Source organism: Salmo salar, chromosome ssa12 (genome assembly GCF_905237065.1).
Source record: "Salmo salar chromosome ssa12, Ssal_v3.1, whole genome shotgun sequence".
NCBI classification, from domain to species: domain Eukaryota; kingdom Metazoa; phylum Chordata; class Actinopteri; order Salmoniformes; family Salmonidae; genus Salmo; species Salmo salar.
In genome coordinates, this window is record NC_059453.1 from 51,911,320 (window position 1) to 51,931,948 (window position 20,629).

General features: G+C 45.0%; 1 protein-coding gene across 3 annotated transcripts in view; it reads right to left on the reverse strand.

Annotated features, from left to right (window-relative positions):
- Positions 1-20,629, reverse strand: part of rad54l2 (RAD54 like 2) — a 38,798-nt gene that overhangs the window by 17,567 nt on the left and 602 nt on the right. Inside the window, exons 1-12 of one of the 3 annotated variants that reach the window (XM_014132006.2) lie at positions 13,537-13,555; positions 11,713-11,887; positions 10,502-10,919; positions 8,568-8,701; positions 7,353-7,529; positions 6,112-6,341; positions 5,370-5,552; positions 5,053-5,186; positions 4,724-4,920; positions 3,840-4,182; positions 3,192-3,369; positions 2,580-2,810 (exon numbers count right to left, since the gene is read on the reverse strand). In XM_014132006.2, coding sequence (XP_013987481.1) covers positions 2,580-2,810; positions 3,192-3,369; positions 3,840-4,182; positions 4,724-4,920; positions 5,053-5,186; positions 5,370-5,552; positions 6,112-6,341; positions 7,353-7,529; positions 8,568-8,701; positions 10,502-10,919; positions 11,713-11,833 — 2,346 coding nt within the window. In that variant the 5' untranslated portion in view covers positions 11,834-11,887; positions 13,537-13,555. The other 2 variants (XM_014132007.2, XM_014132005.2) reach the window with 2 other exon arrangements.

Consider the following 20,629-nt stretch of genomic DNA (forward strand, 5'->3'; position numbering starts at 1 on the left):
AGAACAAATTCTTAACTGACTTGCCTAGTTAAATAAATCCTATTGCTTCGAACTTCAATATGCTCTATAATAAATAAGACCTACACCACTTTTAACAGTACATTACTCAACACTAGTGAGACTCATGTCGCCTATGGTAGGCCTACAGTATATCGAAAAACATGACGTGACTCTCGGCCAATAATTACATATAGAGGATTGGAGGATATTTCTGTAATTCAGGGATATTTATTCCCATAGTAATTCATTATGGATCCATAACTAAAAAAAACATTGACATTTTGAAAGAGTATTTTTATAATTGTATTAATGAACGCATAAAGATGTTAGTTACATTGTTTTAGTTTGAACCTGTAGACTGGCACTAAGAACAGAACAGCGGGAATGTTTCACTAGTCAGCACCATTATTAGTGCAATGCCCCTTAAAGTGTGGCAGGATGGGGCCACGGGTATTGAACCAGCATCTGTAGCAACACAGCTATGCAGTGTCTTAGACCGTTGCACCACTCAGGCGCTGTACAACTTCAACAAATCGGGAGTGACGGTGCGACAGTAAGAGCAAAATAATCCTAACAAAATAAAATAAAAATCTTAATGTAACAAGTTTTATTAAGAAATATTGAAGTCGTGCACAATTATCAGTTTCTATTTAGGTTTATGTCGCCCATTCATTGTCAGTTAGAGACACAGTAGGACCCAAAAGCATAATCAGTGCTCTAACTCACCATTGAACTGGTCTGGAGCAATGAAGTGGTGACGCAGGGTACCGTACTGAACCACAAATTACCTCTAAGTCCCGCGGCGTAAGCTCGCAACTTTTAAAAGGAGGAACCACTGTATGACAGTGACATGGAACCCAAACCAGCTGCGCGCGTGCACCATCGTGCATAAATTTATTTCGTCCCCCTACACCAAACGCAATCACAACACGCAGGTTAAAATATCAAAACAAACTCTGAACCAATGACATTAATTTGGGGACAGACCGAAAAGCATTAAACATGTATGGCAATTTAGCTAGTTAGCTTGCACTTGCTAGCTAATATGTCCTATTTAGCTAGCTTGCTGTTGCTAGCTAATTTGTCCTGGGATATAAACATTGAGTTGTTATTTTACCTGAAATGCACAAGGTCCTCTACTCTGACAATTAATCCACACATAAAACGGTCAACCGAATCGTTTCTAGTCATCTCTCCTCCTTCCAGGCTTTTTCATCTTTGAACTTATATGGTGATCGGCATCTAAACTTTCATAGTATTACCATGACGACCGGCAAAACAGTTCGTCTTTCAATCACCCACGTGGGTATAACCAATGAAGAGATGGCACGTGGGTACCTGCTTCTATAAACCAATGAGGAGATGGGAGAGGCAGGACTTTCAGCGCGATCTGCGTCAGAAATAGGAGTTCTATTTTAGCCCTTGGCATCGCAGACGCTTGTTGGTGCGTGCGAGCAGTAGGGGTGCAATAATTGAATAACATGGATTTCTAAATTTATTTTGCGACGCTCGTGCACGCGACGTGTCCGGTCAGCATGTTAGGCTCTATACCCGTTAAGAAGTTATTTGGCCACTTTAGTTGTGATACAAACCTGATCAAAACACATAGGCCTATGGGTTAGGCTACATGAGGTGTGCGACTATGATTTGAAAAAGGTCGCAAAAACAAAAGCATGCAGTGTTTGCCTTAAGCTGGGCATCATTCAAAATTGATAATATATAATTCTCAAGTGATAGGCTAATATTGTCACTCATCACACTATTCTTGATTTAATCTTGTCTTTACATATACTAAATAATATATGTGTGAAATTTGTTTGGATTTAGAATGTCTCATTATCATGCACCGGTCTCGAAACAGGGGCAGCGGGGGAAAAAGGAATCTATGTACTTAAATAGCAAATGGAGGACACTTCTCCCATGGTTCATTTTCATGCCATACTGGTAGGCTATACTCCTGTTTTAAAGAGAAGAAATGTGCTTAATATTAAAAAGGTTGAGAAATAAATATTAGTAGGCCTAAAGTATAGAAAGCTGATGGGATCCTCCTCTTTTTAAGAGGCCATCCCTCAGTTTTCTCCCACAATTACATAGCCTATAGAAATGTTGCGCAACATGAGCTCTCATGAAGTGTTTGATTAGATATTTGAGAACATTTGCATTGATGTCAGAGTGATTAGAGGGACAATAGAGTGCTGAGTACCAGGCAGTTAGCAAGTTTGGTAGGCTACTAATGACCATCAGCAGCATCAGAGCTTGGAGAAGCCTAATTACCGTGACTAAACGGTCACATGGAATTTGACTGCCATCATGACTCGTGACCGCTGGTGTGTCGTAAATACAGTCAACATAACAGCCCTACGTTAGAATCCCCACAGTGGAAATTCATGCAATCATTTTGCAATAATGGTGTTATTTTACATTTTTCCCAACACTAAGATAGCCTGGTTTAACTAGACTGAGCACAGCAACGTTCGGTGTGGTTTGACCAGGCTAACTCAGGAGAAGTACCTGCCAAATTCCAACCAACCAGCAGGTGGGTGGGGAGGACAGAGACAGAGAGAGGTGTCAAGGCGTACCCATTCGTAGGTGATGACTTGATTGGCTCTCTCCTGGATGGGGTTGAGTGGGGGCAGGGTGACGTTGGACCGGCTGTTGGCCGAGTCGGCCGCTTTGGTCTTCAGGCCAGCGCCAGGGGCGGGGCAGCGGGGGTTGGCGGCCGCCGTGATGTCATCCAAGTCCAAATCCTGCTCGTTGGCCAGGTTCTCTTTCTGAAGGGTCTCATAGAGCACGTCAGGGTGGTTCCAGATCTAAACACACACGATTAATGAACAGACTCCAATAATGTTATTCTGGTCCAGGTGTCAAGATTAGGCTGATTAGCCTGACTGCTTAAAGGGACAGTTCACCCAAATTACATATTGGTTTCCTTATCCTGTAAGCAGTCTATGGACAAGCTATGACAGCAATCCATGCTTCAGTTTTGTTTACCTGGCCACTGTCTCCAAATGCTAACTTTTTAGAATTTGTAGCACAAATCCAATGCAAGACAATATCCCCAGTATTAGCGTTGGTCCCTGCGTTTCATCTCCAAATCATCCGAAATTGTGTAGCTGCTGTTGCCTGGCTCTCTGTACCCGTCTGTCTGCATGCCTAACCCCACAGCACCAGTGAAGCCATCTCAGACTAACCTTGCAGCAGACGCAGAAGGCCTTGAGCGGGTTGAGGCCCAGCCAGCCGCTGTTGCCTGCCTCTCTGAAGCGGTCCATAAACTCAGCGTAAAGGGCCCTCTGCAGGGGCGACAAGCGCACCATGATCACGTGCTCGTCCTTGGAGGGCAGCTGGTCCCTCAGAACGTCGTGGCCTCGCCTGGGACAGACACGGAGGAAACAACGCGCAAAGATCAGCTTATTACTAGAACGTATACCTAGACAATTCAAAGAGCTATAGGAGAGAGTAGGGGCTAGGGGTTGATTTGGGATTGGGGATGATGCCTGGGTCACCCAAAATCTTCTCCCTAAACACCAGCAAGACTGTTCTCTGCTCTATAGTAATGCGATAATGGGTCGTATATGTATGTATGTAGCAGAGCCAGAGTACTGACTTAGGATCAGCTTTGCCTTTTACGTCACAACGAACAAGATTACATAAAACAGATGATCCTAGACCAGCACTGCTACTTTGAGATGCTCGATACATACGGCTACAGGACAACTTGAGATCAGGATTTTGGCAAAGTCAGGGGATAGGTTTGTTTCAATAATATGTGAATGGAGGATAATGTGAGCAAAGTTGGAATTCTTGATTAAGTCAGGAGAAATCCTATTCGTGGCTCTTACCTCTGGACGAACCCCTCCAGCAGGCTATGCAGCACGTGGCTTCTGTATCTCATCAACCTGGCGTCCTGTGGCGTGCTGTCCACACACTGCCCGTTCAGAATGGGCCTCTCGAACATGTTACTGAACTCCTGCCTGGTGCCCAGGAAGTCAGGCCTGACAAAGTCCACCATGCACCAGTACTCTATCAGGTTGTTCTGGAGGGGGTAGCCTGTTAGGACCACGCGTCGCCTGGAGCGAATGTTCTTCAGGGCCTGCGAGGTGCTGGCGTGGTAGTTCTTGATGCGGTGGCCCTCGTCACAGATCACCACGTCTGGACCGGGCCTGGCCAGCGCCTTCTCGATACCTGGGTGGGTAGGTGGAGAGGAGGAGTAGAGAGAGCGCAAAACACAGGTTGAGGAAATGTATGGAGGAGTAGAGAGTGTATGTGTGTGTGTGGTGTGTAGGTGTGTGAGAAAGGAGAGAGTAAAACACAGCTTACGGGAATGCCTGATGAATAAATCAAATAACACTGTTCTCTAATCTACTATCAGTAGTGATTAATACCATCATTTTCATTCACTATGATGTCATTGATGTGCAGGCAATACATCAGCCTTGGCATTTGAATAATGGTAGTTTATGCAGATTTTGATAACGCATTATTCCCCAACATCAACTCACTATACTGTATTGTTTCATCGTTATACTGGTATGCAATTTTTCATTTTCAATGGATCAGGGGTCTCATGTAGGAGTTCTGATCTAGGATCAGATTTGCCTTCTAGATCACTATGAATAATATTAGATGGACAGGTGGGACCTGATCCTAGATCAGCACTCCTACTCAGACTACTACGGCCCTAGATCACCTACAGCGGGCCCTGCAGCGACCTCTAACCCCTGACCTTTCATGAGCTCCTGCTGCCTGTCCTCTTCGTCCAGGTCGATGATGACGGGTCCCTGGGGCTTCTTGGACTTCCTCTTCCTGCCCGTCACAAAGCTCTTCTTCAGGGACAACAAGCGGTACATCTCATAACCCATCAGGAGCACGCCCCCATCACGTGACCAGTCCTCCACTACCTTAGCCCGGGCCACCGTGGTTCTGTAAGGCGCACACACATACACCAGTCAAAATTGGTAAACACGCACACATACTAGTTAGTGCGTTTTGTGTTATGGATATAACACACACACACACACACGTTAGCTAGCTCTACTATATAATGGTACGTACTTGTGCTCGTCATTGAGGATGTGGACTCTGAAGGTGCGTCCTGCGACTGTGGCAGGGTCACTATCAGGGGGCAGGGCCTCTTGTGATGGGAGCCACAGGTTAAACTCTGCCAACCAGTTCTGGAGCGTGTTCACCTGAGGGAGAGAGAGAGAGAAAAAAGCTAGATAGATGTATGCATACACACACACACAAGACAGACAGCTATACCAACAGACAGGGGAGATGCACAGAGAGCAGAGGGAGAGAGACAAAGAGAAACACACACACACACACACTCAAACCACACACCCAACCACTCTCCCTATCGGTGAACTCACAGGGACGATGGCCAGTACAGTGTGGGCCTCGGTGTGTCGCAGCAGGATGTCTATGAAGGAGATGACCTGCAGGGTCTTACCCAGGCCCATGCTGTGGGCCAGGATACAGCCAAACCCGCTGCTGCCCTTGTAGCGCTCCAGAGACTCCACCAGGTTGTCATAGAGGAACCGGATCCCACCGACCTGGGAGGGAGGGAGGAGAGAGAGAGAGATGGAAAGCAAAGGGTGAGAGGGAGAGGTGAATCAAGAGCCGAGTGAAGCGGAGATTGGCGATGGAAAAAGTGAATGGTGTCACGTCTGAACCATCTTCATACGTGTACGGTAGAGTACACCTTGTCCTCCGCGTCTCACGGTGCAAGGTAAGGGCTAACAGGCATGCTACACTGGCCGCGTTACTTAAGCAGAGCGGGAGACGCTCCCCCCAAAAACTGGCAATGAAGCCTAAGTGTAAAATTACACCAGTTATTTTTTTCACTAATTCGATATTTGGCTCACGCCCGAGACCACCTTGACAAAGTGGTTCACGCTCTGCTCCCGCCGGTCAAAGTCACGCGTCCACTGCAGCAGCTAGAAGACTAGGACCAGTTTCCCAGACATGGCTTGACGTTAGTCCTCGACTTAAAAACACTTTCAATGGAGATTAACAAGTGAGAAGGTAGGTTTTTTTAATCCAGGACTAGGCTTAATCTGTGTACGGGAAATTGGACCGTAGTGACGGCCCAGCAAAGCTCCCCTGTAATACCTGGTGAGGTTTGACTGCACGAGCCAGCTGTGGGACGAGGTACAGGTCTTCCTCCTCCGCTGGGTGGTTGATGTTGACCAGGACCCTCCCCTGGGCGTCTGGTTGGTTGAGTGAGTCGTTGATGTGGGCCCCGCTGCTCTCCTCCGTGCCACCCGCACCTTCATCCTCATTGGCCGATTCGCTGCTGATCGGCAGTGTGTCGTCGTCCCCAGAGCTCAGCTCGATCACGTCTGGGTTGGGGAGGAATTTGATTGATTAGATGTATTTATTTATTTTTGGGAGGGTAAAAAAACAAAATAACAGTTAAAAATGTAAAAAGTGAAAGCTTTATAGCACACTTATTTCCAATGTAGAGAAGGCTTGGTCCAAAGCAGGGGAATGTATATTTACAGTTCATGATATTAAGCGTTCATAACATGACAGCTAAAAACGACGTTATGACTCACATAGATTATTAAGTAATTATGAGGTCTGTGCTCCTTCTAGATACAGCATTTCTAGTACTAACCAAGAACTGTGTATATGTTACGGTTTGTCTAACCAAGGATCCTTATAACTAGGTTTTACCTAGAATGTCTGGGTCTAAGCCTGTAGTGTAGATAGTAAGGTTGTCACAATACCTGTATGGCTATACTCAGAAGTAGCATGGCAAGGAAACAATAAAATAAGAAGCGGACTTCATTTCTCAAGGAAAACAGTCCTAATTGGAAACAAACATCCTTGTGTCGTCACCCAGAGTCAAATTTGTTCATTTCACAAGCTATTAGCACACAATACATATATCACTGGGATAGTTTGGGATTTTGGAAATGAGGACCTTTATCGAGTTCCCTAGGGTCAGATAAACTTGTGGATACCATTTTGGTTTGAAAGAAGTCGCTAGCGTTAGCGCCATTGCTAACTAGTGTTAGCGCAATGACAAAGTCTATGGGAACAGCTACTATGTAGACTTCCAGTCATTGCGCTAACGCTCGCAAAACTACCTCTAACCTTCATACTGGACGAAGATACATATATGGTATCCACAAATTAATCTGACTACGGGGAAGTAGATGAAGGGCCTCATTGACAGAATTCCAAACTACCTCTTTTAAAAGGACCAAATAGTTAAGTCTGCTTTGTGTTTTTGCCATGGAAAATCACGAGCATCGTAGTATTATGATACTGGTAACGTGACAACCCTACTAGACAGAGTGCGATGGTTGTTCCCTCTGTTTTAGCAGTCCTTCTATTGGTCTTACCGTCTCTGATTGTGGGTGTGATAGTGGGGATAGCTGGTGGCTTGGTGTCCTCCTCTTCCTCTCCACTGCTGTCGCTGCTGTCCAGGCAGATTACGTCCTGCCTGGCTAGGAAAGCAGCCTCTAACGACCCCTGGCCCTGAAACTCCTCCTCCCCAGGCCTCCCTGACACCGCTTCCACTGGAGGAGAGGGGGAGATGAGAGAGGAGAGATAGCGCACCGACCATTGCTGCTATTTTTACTTTGACAACGTAAGGGATTTAAGGTTCCATGTGAATAAAGTCAGAGAGAGAGACATACATGCAAAGACAGGAAATAAGTAAGAGGTTAGGAAAATAAATCTCCCTCGACCGTGGGGCGGCAGAATTAGGGCTCAATAAAATCTGCGTTGTGGAGAACGCAGACGGAATCCAGACATTCAAACGCTATTCAACAATATTAAAACGTTTATTGAACTTGGTAGGAAATCAACCAAATGTATTCAGCTTATTAGAAAAGTAATTCATTTGCCCGAGTTAATCGTAAGACATTAACAAAATGCATCAATGATTCATATTTTCCTGCAACTTTCTGAAACGGCACAGGAATGCAGTTAGAGTACCTGTCAGAGGTGATAATGATAGCCATCTTCTAGTAGAGATGGAATGGCTTTCCCAAAAACCTTCTCAATTAAATGTTAACTACAAAGTACACTATGTTCTCATTTAAAAATGGTCAAAAGAGCAGTTTCTCAATAAATTATTTTGATAGGACAGTATGGGAGCGGTCTGAGCGAGGGGAAAACTGAAAACAAGCTGTTATTGGCAGAGAGGTTTGGAAGTCTTCTAATTTACAAACTCTGCCATCACATGAGCGCTACAGAAACGTCGCTAACCAAACAATGGCTTCTTTGCTGGTGCACACTTTAATTAAAATGTCACGACACCCGAAAATCTTCATTTCTTAGATTTTCCGAGACCTCAAAAATGGTCTCCTGATGTGGTTTAAGCATTGTTGTGGACTTGGAATATCCAAATTGGGTTGTTTTTCTATATTAAAAACATGCAAAACTGAAAAAAACTGAAACCTGGAAAAACAAAAGAGAAAAACGGAATTTGGGAGAAAAAATATATATATTTTATAGGGCCCTACAGAATCCTTTGTGTGACAAACCTCAAAATGGAGCCCCTCTATGACAGTCGGTGTCCAGAGGGCTTCAGGCTGAAATAGGACTCTCACCTGCTGGAGGAAACTCTTGGACGGGTGGTGCCATGAAGTCCTTCCTCTGCTGCTCCAGACGCCTCAGCCTCTCCAACTCCTCCTGCTGGGCTGCTTTGGTCACTGCCTCCATCTGGTGCTCCTTCAGCAGCTTCCTGTTGGGAGGAGAGGAAGAAGGGATGGGTTAGAGGACATGAGAACAGAAGAATGGGTTAGAGGAGAGGAGGATGGGTTAGAGGAGAGGAGGATGGGTTAGAGGAGAGGAGGATGGGTTAGAGGAGAGAAGGACAGGGGGACAGGTTAGAGGACAGGGGGATGGGTTAGAGGAGAGAAGGACAGGGGGACAGGTTAGAGGAGAGGAGGACGGGTTAGAGGAGAGGAGGACAGGGGGACGGGTTAGAGGACAGGGGGACGGGTTAGAGGAGAGGAGGACAGGGGGACGGGTTAGAGGAGAGAAGTAGAGGACAGGGGGACGGGTTAGAGGAGAGAAGTAGAGGACAGGGGGATGCGTTAGAGGAGAGAAGTAGAGGACAGGGGGATGGGTTAGAGGAGAGAAGTAGAGGACAGGGGGACGGGTTAGAGGAGAGAAGTAGAGGACAGGGGGACGCGTTAGAGGAGAGAAGTAGAGGACAGGGGGATGCGTTAGAGGAGAGAAGTAGAGGACAGGGGGACGGGTTAGAGGAGAGAAGTAGAGGACAGGGGGACGGGTTAGAGGAGAGAAGTAGAGGACAGGGGGATGCGTTAGAGGAGAGAAGTAGAGGACAGGGGGACGGGTTAGAGGAGAGAAGTAGAGGACAGGGGGACGGGTTAGAGGAGAGAAGTAGAGGACAGGGGGATGCGTTAGAGGAGAGAAGTAGAGGACAGGGGGACGGGTTAGAGGAGAGAAGTAGAGGACAGGGGGACGGGTTAGAGGAGAGAAGTAGAGGACAGGGGGATGCGTTAGAGGAGAGAAGTAGAGGACAGGGGGACGCGTTAGAGGAGAGAAGTAGAGGACAGGGGGACGGGTTAGAGGAGAGAAGTAGAGGACAGGGGGACGGGTTAGAGGAGAGAAGTAGAGGACAGGGGGATGCGTTAGAGGAGAGAAGTAGAGGACAGGGGGATGGGTTAGAGGAGAGAAGTAGAGGACAGGGGGGACGGGTTAGAGGAGAGAAGTAGAGGACAGGGGGACGGGTTAGAGGAGAGAAGTAGAGGACAGGGGGGACGGGTTAGAGGAGAGAAGTAGAGGACAGGGGGACGGGTTAGAGGAGAGAAGTAGAGGACAGGGGGATGCGTTAGAGGAGAGAAGTAGAGGACAGGGGGATGGGTTAGAGGAGAGAAGTAGAGGACAGGGGGATGCGTTAGAGGAGAGAAGTAGAGGACAGGGGGGACGGGTTAGAGGAGAGAAGTAGAGGACAGGGGGATGCGTTAGAGGAGAGAAGTAGAGGACAGGGGGATGGGTTAGAGGAGAGAAGTAGAGGACAGGGGGACGGGTTAGAGGAGAGAAGTAGAGGACAGGGGGATGCGTTAGAGGAGAGAAGTAGAGGACAGGGGGACGGGTTAGAGGAGAGAAGTAGAGGACAGGGGGACGGGTTAGAGGAGAGAAGTAGAGGACAGGGGGATGGGTTAGAGGAGAGAAGTAGAGGACAGGGGGATGCGTTAGAGGAGAGAAGTAGAGGACAGGGGGACGGGTTAGAGGAGAGAAGTAGAGGACAGGGGGACGGGTTAGAGGAGAGAAGTAGAGGACAGGGGGATGGGTTAGAGGAGAGAAGTAGAGGACAGGGGGACGGGTTAGAGGAGAGAAGTAGAGGACAGGGGGATGGGTTAGAGGAGAGAAGTAGAGGACAGGGGGATGGGTTAGAGGAGAGAAGTAGAGGACAGGGGGATGGGTTAGAGGAGAGAAGTAGAGGACAGGGGGATGCGTTAGAGGAGATAGGGTGGTTTCAATCCCCTGTTATCGAAAAGATGAGTGTACCTACCTGATGTTCTTCCTCATGTGTAATGTCTTCGAGGGTTTAGCAAGCTTAGGCTCCTTAGACTTAGAGGTTCTCGGTTTCTTCTTTTTGCCAACTGAGGTCTTGTCCTTGCTGGGGGTCTCAGGACAGGACGAAGGGGCCTGGGACTTTGAGGCCCTCGGTTTCTTCTTCTTGCCCGTAGATGGCTTGTCCTGGCTGGGGCTCTCAGGGCGAGAAGGAGGCTGGGAACTGGGGCCAGAGGGGGGCTGGGAGCGAGACTCAGGCCTAGAGTTGGGCCGGGAGGAAGCCCTGGAGGGGGGCTGGGAGGATGGCTGAGACGGAGGCTCAGAGGGAGTCTCTTCCGAGGGTGAGGTAGCTGAGGGGGAGTCCCTCCCTCCCTGGGTCTCCGTCTCTGTACTGCCCTGGCCACTCTCTGGCCGCTCTGTGGGAGAGAGGAGCAGAGAATGACAATCAATCAACTAATTCTAAAATCCAGGCCTGGGCTTAATCTGTGTCTGGTCAATGAGCTGAAGAATCTCCAATAAACAAGATTCTTAGTCCAGGATCAGACTTAATGATTTATCAGGGAAACCATCCCTAAATCCTAACTCTTCTATTGTTTACTGGGCCAACCAATCATCTTCTCTATGGTCCATTCATGACCGTTACTGTCCGGCCCCAGTCAAGACTGACGTTACTGTCCGGCCCCAGTCAAGACTGACGTTACTGTCCGGCCCCAGTCAAGACTGACGTTACTGTCCGGCCCCAGTCAAGACTGACGTTACTGTCCGGCCCCAGTCAAGACTGACGTTACTGTCCGGCCCCAGTCAAGACTGACGTTACTGTCCGGCCCCAGTCAAGACTGACGTTACTGTCCGGCCCCAGTCAAGACTGACGTTACTGTCCGGCCCCAGTCAAGACTGACGTTACTGTCCGGCCCCAGTCAAGACTGACGTTACTGTCCGGCCCCAGTCAAGACTGACGTTACTGTCCGGCCCCAGTCAAGACTGACGTTACTGTCCGGCCCCAGTCAAGACTGACGTTACTGTCCGGCCCCAGTCAAGACTGACGTTACTGTCCGGCCCCAGTCAAGACTGACGTTACTGTCCGACCCCAGTCAAGACTGACGTTACTGTCCGACCCCAGTCAAGACTGACGTTACTGTCCGACCCCAGTCAAGACTGACGTTACAGACAGTGTCTGTCCTCCCAAATGGCAGCAGCCATGTCACTCACCAACTGCATCATCTTCATCATCCCCATCGTTGTTATCTTCATCCTCAATCTCCTCCTCCTCCTCCTCTTCGCTGTTAACGCTGGGGTCCAGGTCGCTTCCTGAGATGGCCTCTTCAGACATGACGTCCTGCAGGGCTCAGAGAGCATTACCTACACACATATTCACTGGGAGTACCTGCAACACAATACACATCGCTTAAAGCCAACTGTCAAACAAAGCACAACAAAATGGAGTCCCCCATTAAAAAAGGGATAGTTCACCTAGGCTAAATCAAGGTCAGGAAACCAATATGTGGGCAATTCCACAGTAACAGAATGACACAGACTCAGATTTGTATGCCAAACAACAACCATTGATTTCAAAGTTGAACTCCATGAACAAGGACTACTTTACAAAAACACATTTACTGTAAAAACGGTGCAGATACAAAGTTAGGTAACAACATTTCTGTATAATCTCCCTCAGTTTTTTTTATGCGTCCACATTTTCCCCCAAACTGAAATATCTGCTGCGAATTAAAGATTCAACGATATCTGCAGAAAGAATGGGGTGTCAGCTATGACATGCTGAGTTGGGAAAAAAAATCTATTTTGGTTATTGAACTACATTAAGCAAAGGAAGGAAAGGGGGGGATACCTAGTAAGTTGTACAACAATGCATTCAACTGAAATGTGTCGCTTAAAGTGAAGTGGATTTAAACCCGGTAACAGAATTACATCATGGGTCCCCGAGCTGTACTACACAGAAACGCAAACTATGGATATGAATGTCATTCTCTTCATGGTGATGTATCCTGAATATGTACACAAAAAGGTAGAAATATGCAATATCCTCCTTTTGGGTATTATTCTACACACATATTTTAATGAGCCCCACCCCCAAACAAGAGGTTGGTCCAGACTGGACCAAATCTGAACCAATCATAGAGGTCTATGTTTCTTTTTATTGAACCTGTATTTAACTAGGCAAGTCAGTTAAGAACAAATTCTGATTTACAATGACGGCCTACCCCGGACGATGCTGGGGCAATTGTGCGCCGCCCTATGGGACTCCCAATCACGGCCGGATGTGATGCAGCCTGGATTCAGGTACCAGGTACTGAACCAGGTACTGCAGTGACACCTATTGCACTGAGATGCAGTGTCTTAGACCACTGCGCCGGAGCCCTCACAAGTTTGGACATCAAAGTACAGCACAGTAGAGCTCAGAAGAGTAGAGTACAGTAAAGTAGAGTTTAGTACAGTAGAGTTCAGCACAGCACAATACAGAACACAGTGTACTCAACTCGTGTGTTCTACTGTGTATTGTCCTGAACTCTACTGTACAGTATTGTACTGTACTCTAATTTTCTTTACTGTACTAGTGTTGCGCGGTATAACAAAACTTCGGTACCTTTTCGATACTAGAACATGAAAAATGATTTGGTGCTAGAATTCTTGTTACTTTCGGGACTTCTGTCAAATGTGTCTCGCGGCTCAAGTCTGTACCAGCGCAGCCGATGTACCCTTTATAGCGCGAGCGCACTGTGCCTGCTCCACTTAGCCTGAATCATGTTAGCTCCCCACTCACGCTGCACAGAAGTTAACACACTTGAATAATGCGACAAGGCATTGTGAAACTGTTAATTACTATTTGTAAAACAATGTCCATACAGGCTAGAACACTTTACCATGCATGCGATACCGGTATCTTCCAGCTTTGTAGGCTAACTATCCTTGCTAGGTTACAGCTTGAAGCCAACATCAATTCACTACCCCAGTACTTTGTTTGCAAATCATAACGCTAAATATTCTGACATCAAAGCTGACCGGCCTCTCACTCACGTCTCTCCCAAAGATGATCTATTGCCTCAGCGAACTGAATAGGGCTCCGGCGGGCTGCTCCCCTCTTGCCTTGCGAATGACGTCATTACCGGTTAAAGAGACAACGCTCACTTTTATAAAAAAATTAACTACTTCTATGCAAATGTTTAACAGTACAATAAAATAAGTCCCAAATTGAAGGGAAACAGATTGCTTGTCATCTCTAGCCCCATGAAATCAGCCAAAACAAGCTCAATAACTCAATGCACTCCTATTGAATATGCATTCTACCTGTACTGTGAATAAGCCCAGGCTACATCTTGATTTAACCAGTTCATCAAGAGATATACCATTCAAAGACAATTATTACCAATATGTTGTTATGTAGTTATATTGGTAAAAACTAAGTCAAATTGATTGTGTAATTGATTCATTAATGCATACATGGCTGTCTCTGTAAAATGTCTCAGAAAAACAAATATTGATATTGAACTCAAAAGATGCCCACCGATTGAACAGAGGAGTAGATGAGTTTCTCTCTCTGGACCAAATGCCATTCTGTGACTTTGGCTAATATGCATTTTTTCCCCTTACAATTGTATCGTTTTGGTATTGAGTATTGTGATACTAATCTGGTATGGAAGTAAAAATGCTGGTATCGTGACAACACTACTGTACTCTACTGCAGTGTTTCCCAACCCTGGTCCTCCAGTATCCCCAACACTACACATTTGTATCATAACCCTGGACAAGCACACCGGATTAAACTTGTCAACTAATCAGCAAGCCTTCAATGAGTTGAATGAGGTGTGTATGTCAAGGGATACTATGAAACTGTGCTGTTGGGGGTACTGGAGGACCAGGGTTGGGAAACACTGCTCTACTGTCCAAACTTGTGAACCCAACTGTGGTTTGTGACTACTATGGTTTCCCAATGTAATCAATTCAATTGTAGAAATTCCGTGACAAATTTTTCTGAAATAACTGAATTTTGAGTTTTATTCACTTCATTAATAAACAAAATTGATATCAGTAAAAACACTAACTAATTGATAGGGCTACCTGTACTTGTTACTTCTGTGAACGTTCATTATCTTCCCTCGTCATGAGGACGTGGGTTTTTGGTAACGGCATTTCAAGGCACAAGGCAATGTTTCTTCAACTTCCAGAACTAAATATAAGTGTTGATATTAGTTGTCAGGGGTCTTCACATCAACATTATTTTGTTTTGATCTATTTCTAATACCTTTAAAATACTTTTATTCTGGTAGTTGTTTTCTAAGACCACTTTTCCATCTGTTTGACCAGAAATAAAAAAAATTTAGGATGGAAAACGGTGGAAAAATGTATATGCCGTGATTTCAAAATATATATAAATAGACTCTTAGCTTTCATTTGATATGCTCCTATGAACTTCACATGTTGGTGCTCATGGGTCTTTTTACATGGAAATGCACATGTCATTTTGGAATTCTGGTGAACTATCCCTTTCAGCTTGGCAAAGTGGGGAGAGTTTGATCTAGGGTATGAAATTACTATGTTGGGTAAAACAGGCTGGTTATTTTCATCAATAAATCGATTAATTTTGTACATTCATCATCTATGACAGAGGGATGCATGAAATAAAGCAGTACAGTAAAACAAACTGTCGTTGCTTGGTGGGTTGCTTTAACTTCGTCTTTCCTAAGGCATTCTCAAAGTGTCAGAGAGAAAAAGAGGAAAGGAAGCTCTGTGAGTGTGTGTCAAAGTGTGAGTGTGTGAGTATGTGTGAATATGTGTGAGCGAGCGAGGCGGCAAGAGTGTGAGCGAGCGAGGCGGCAAGAGTGTGAGCGAGCTGGCCAATTACATAAGACCTCAGTTACATAACAGGCCTTTGCAACTCAGACAGACTGTGTTAAACAGCAGGATATATAGGCTAACCCAAGACACACAGACTATAGTCGTCGCTCCCGTTTTCTCTCACCTCATACAAAGGCCTGTACACTGTTCCTTCAGATGGTTATGCAACGACGGTCAGGTCTGAGTGTCACAAACCCCCCCCCGCCTCCCACACTGGCAGACAGAGGCTGCGTCCCCATTCTCCCAAGTGGGCACGTCAAGAATTTAACAAATTGTAGAAACTCCCTTCAGCCATCGCTTACACCGATCCTATGACTTTCAATCTGAGGGGGAGATGTGTGCAAGTGCACACTTTTAGGAGAAGGGATGTCGTACCCAATGGTGAAGAAACATTCTCTCTCACTGCCTACTGTTCTCCTATTAATGACATACAGTTGAAGTCGGAAGTTTACATACACCTTAGCCAAATACATTTAAACTCAGTTTTTCACAATTCCTGACATTTAATCCTAGTAAAAATTCCCTGTCTTATGTCAGTTAGGATCACCACTTCATTTTAAGAACGTGAAATGTCAGAATAATAGTAGAGAGAATTATTTATTTCAGCTTTTATTTCTTTCATCACATTCCCAGTGGGTCAGAAGTTTACATACACTCAATTAGTATTTGGTAGCATTGCCTTTAAATCGTTTAACTTGGGTCAAACGGTTCAGGTAGCCTTCCACAAGCTTCCCACAATAAGTTGGGTGAATTTTGGCCCATTCCTCCTGACAGAGCTGGTGTAACTAAGTCAGGTTTGTAGGCCTCCTTGCTCGCACATGCTTTTTCAGTTCTGCCAACATATTTTCTATAGGACTGAGGTCAGGGCTTTGTGATGGCCACTCCAATATCCTTAAGCCATTTTGCCACAACTTTGGAAGTATGCTTGGGGTCATTGTCCATTTGGAAGACTAATTTGTGACCAAACTAACTTCCTGACTGATATCTTGAGATGTTGCTTTAATATATCCACATAATTTTCCTGCCTCATGATGCCATCAATTTTGTTAAGTGCACTAGTCCTTCCTGCAGCAAAGCACCCCCACAACATGACGCTGCCACCCCAGTTGGGATGGTGTTCTTCGGCTTGCAAGCCTCCCTATTTTTTCCTCCAAACTTAACGATAGTCATTATGGCCAAACAGTTCTATTTCTGTGTCATCAGACCAGAGGACATTTCTCCAAAAAGTACAATCTTTGTCCCCATGTGCAGTTGCAAACCGTAGTCTGGCTTTTTTATGGCGATTTTGGAGCAGTGGCTTCTTCCTTGCTGAGCGGCCTTTCAGATTATGTCGATATAGGACTCGTTTTACTGTGGATATAGATACTTTTGTACCCGTTTCCTCCAGCATCTTCACAAGGTCCTTTGCTGTTGTTCTGGGATTGATTTGCACTTTTCGCACCAAAGCACGTTAATCTCTAGGAGACAGAGGTCTTGGCTGATTTCTTTTGATTTCCCCATGATGTCAAGCAAAGAGGCACTGAGTGTGAAGGTAGGCCTTGAAATACATCCACAGGTACACCTCCAATTGACTCAAATGTTGTCAATTAGCCAAAAGCCATGACATAATTTTCTGGAATTTTCCAAGGTGTTTAAAGGCAAAGTCAACTTAGTGTATGTAAACTTCTGACCAACTGGAATTGTGATACAGTGAATTATAAGTGAAATAATCTGTCTGTAAACAATTGTTGGAAAAATTACTTGTGTCATGCACAAAGTAGATGTCCTAACCGACTTGCCAAAACTATAGTTTGTTAACAACAAATTTGTGGAGTGGTTGAAAAACAAGTTTTAATGACTCCAAACTAAGTGTATGTAAACTTCCGACTTCAACTGTAGATGCAGAGCGTGCTACAAAGCTAGAAATGAGCTCTCTCATGTCATGTCTCTCATAATGTGTGGACCAGAAAGCTTGGCAACAGAAATACCTTATTTACATAAGTAGTCAGACCGTTTGCTATGAGACTCCATTGATCATCCTTGAGATGTTTCTACGACTTGATTGGAGTCCACCTGTGGTAAATTCAATTGATTGGACATGATTTGGAAAGGCACACACCTGTCTATATAAGGTCCCATAGTTGACAGTGCATGTCTGAGCAAAAACCAAGCCATAAGATAGAAGGAATTGTCCGTAGAGCGCCGATTCAGGATTGTGTCGAGGCACAGATCTGGGGAAAGGTAGCAAAAAACGTATGCAGCATTGAAGGTCCCCAAGAACACAGTGGCCTCCATCATTCTTAAATGGGAGAAGTTTGAACCACCAAGACTCTTCCTAGAGCTGGCCGCCCGGACAAACTTAGCAAGAAGGGAGGTGACCAAGAACCCGATGGTCACTCTGACAGAGCTCCAGAGTTCTTTTGTGGAGATGGGAGAATTTTCCATTAAGACAACCATCTCTGCAGCACTCCACCAGGTAAACAAAGCCAAAGCATGGGTTGCTGTCAGACCTTGTCCCGGTGTTTCCTTTGGAAAAATGTGTAGCAGTGAGGGGAAAAGGTAATGAGAGACTGAGAAGCTGAGTTCTGGTGACTTACTACTCCAAATTGTATGAAAATAAAATTATACTGACACCTTTTAAAATATAATTTCCACCTCCAGAAATGGGTCCAATAATATATTGGTAAAATTAATTTGACATATTGGTCCATGCATATAGCCTATATTAGCAGGTATGCTATTAGCAATAAGCATAATCACCCGAGGACCAACTGATGCAGCATAGTGGCTATAAATAAATACAGTAGGCAACCCCATGCTTCAGCCTATCTGCACTTACCCTATTGGGCTAATCATTAGATAGATCCCAAATTGGGTACTTACCTAGTTAGCATACTACCGTTGAATTGTATGTCCCCAAAAACTTAAACACAGTGACTATATGTAGGCCTATCTGTTAGGGTAACTTGGGGTAATATGCCTCGTCTGTAGTTGTCACAGAACCCACTTCATGTCACCATTTTTCCCTCCAACACTTTCCCTGGTTGCCACTACTCTTGCTCAACTAAAAATGTAGTTTGTCTCATCACAATTTAAGTCACTCCCCAAAAATTATTTTGAGGTTGGGTGGTGGTTTACCCCAAGGTTGCAGCTGTTAACTCTGGGCCTATTTAGACGTTGAGAAATAAATAAGGAATGGAAATTTGGAATCCAAGCCGACTATCTACTATGGGGTAGTCTGATTTTTCTATTCATTAGTAGTTTTGTTTGCAGAGGAAAATTAAATGTGGACTGTTTTATCATCTTCAGTGCGCCTTGGTAGAATATTTTTTTCGTGTTCCATATTTTTTGGGCATGGTGGCGATTTTGCAGTGGCTCGACGCCACATAAATGACTGCAGCGGAAATACAGCCTTGTCAGCAGGAACAGCAGTGGTCAGAACCTGGTAATATCAAGATGTAGGATGGGACATAAACCTAAACTTCAATGACTAATTTCTCTGAACGGGGGACCCACAAAAGTCACTGAGAATACATTACATTGCATGAAGAGGCAATCTGAGCCGCAGCTCCATAACACGGAACCCAAACCGGCTGTGCACGTGTGCCATCGTGCATACATTTATTTTGTCCCCCCACACCAAACGCGATCACGACACGCAGGTTAAGATATCAAAACAAACTCTGAACCAATTACATTAATTTGGGGACAGACCGAAAAGCATTAAACATGTATGGCAATTTAGCTAGTTAGCTTGCACTTGCTAGCTAATTTGTCCTATTTAGCCAGCTTGCTGTTGCTAGCTAATTTGTCCTGGGATATAAACATTGAGTTGTTATTTTACCTGAAATCTACAAGGTCCTCTACTCTGACAATTAATCCACACATAAAACGGTCAACCGAATCGTTTCTAGTCATCTCTCCTCCTTCTAGGCCTTTTCTTCACTTGACTTTATATTGCGATTGGCCATTTTCATAAATGAGGTGCATTACCGCCACCGACCTCGTTCGTCTTTCAGTCACCCACGTGGGTATAACCAATGAGGAGATGGCACGTGGGTACGTGCTTCTATAAACGAATGAGGAGATGGGAAAGGCAGGACTTGCAGCGCGATCTGCATCAGAAATAGAACTGACTTCTATTTTAGCAGTGTGGGTGCAATAATTGAATAATCTAAATTTCTATTTTGCGACGCGAGCGGTGTTGTCAGCCTGTAATACTTATCAGATATAGAGAACTGATACTGATGTTGGGTTGGGATTGTCGTGGGGGGGTCTGTGGGTGGCGTTTGACCATTTCTTTGGATTCCTCGTCTTATTCACCGTTAGAAAAAATATATAGAGATATATGAATCCTATTCATTTAAGATGGTCAATTTGGGTGCAATCAATTAGCTTAATTTCTCAGAGATCAAAATAATGTTGCAGGAATGCTAATCTTATCTGATTCTAACTACAGAAACGATTTCAGAACAATCTGAGATGGTGGGTGTCATGGCTTTCTGAAATGACATGAAACGACCCACATGCATGTCCTGCATCAAATATTAACACACTCATGCTGATAAAAATATTAACTGTATGACCACTACACTGAGCAGCATGTTGATGATATACCTCTTCTCACCTGCATATCAAAACTCCCAAGGGCAAATCAATATCAACCCCTGTATATTTTTACACTCTGTTGACATTTCAATGTGTCAAATGTTAAATCATAGGACATAAAGATGTTGTTGCACCTTGGTGTGAAACTTTTGTGTTACTTGAATTTCGGAGAAGAAAAAACAAGATGTCACATTTTTGGTATTGCACTACATTAAACATGGAAAAGACAGTTAAGGAATATATCTGAGCCTGAGATTTTGTTTCCAAACAACAATGGCAATATTCCTGCTAATCAATATAATATGGATGCCAACATTAACCTCTGACTGTCAATCCCTCTCTGTCACACACACACACACACACACACACACACACAATTGAGCAATTATAGCGCAGTGTGTTACATAAAATGCTAAATGCAAGAGATAACAACCAACTCTAGCTTCTGTATGTAGCCATCACGTGGAACCATAAACGGGTAGCTAACTAGCTAGAATAGGGGCGCATCATTAGCAAATACCTAGCTGGCTTAAAGTTACTTGTTGTTTTCTACCTTGTGCCCATCGTCAGATATGTCATTATTAACTCGCGAAAATCAACATAATAGCTACTGTTATTAGCACGCTAACTAGCCGGATATTGAGAGGTTGGCTTATTAAAACGCACATCTGAGATGAAATATTGCTAA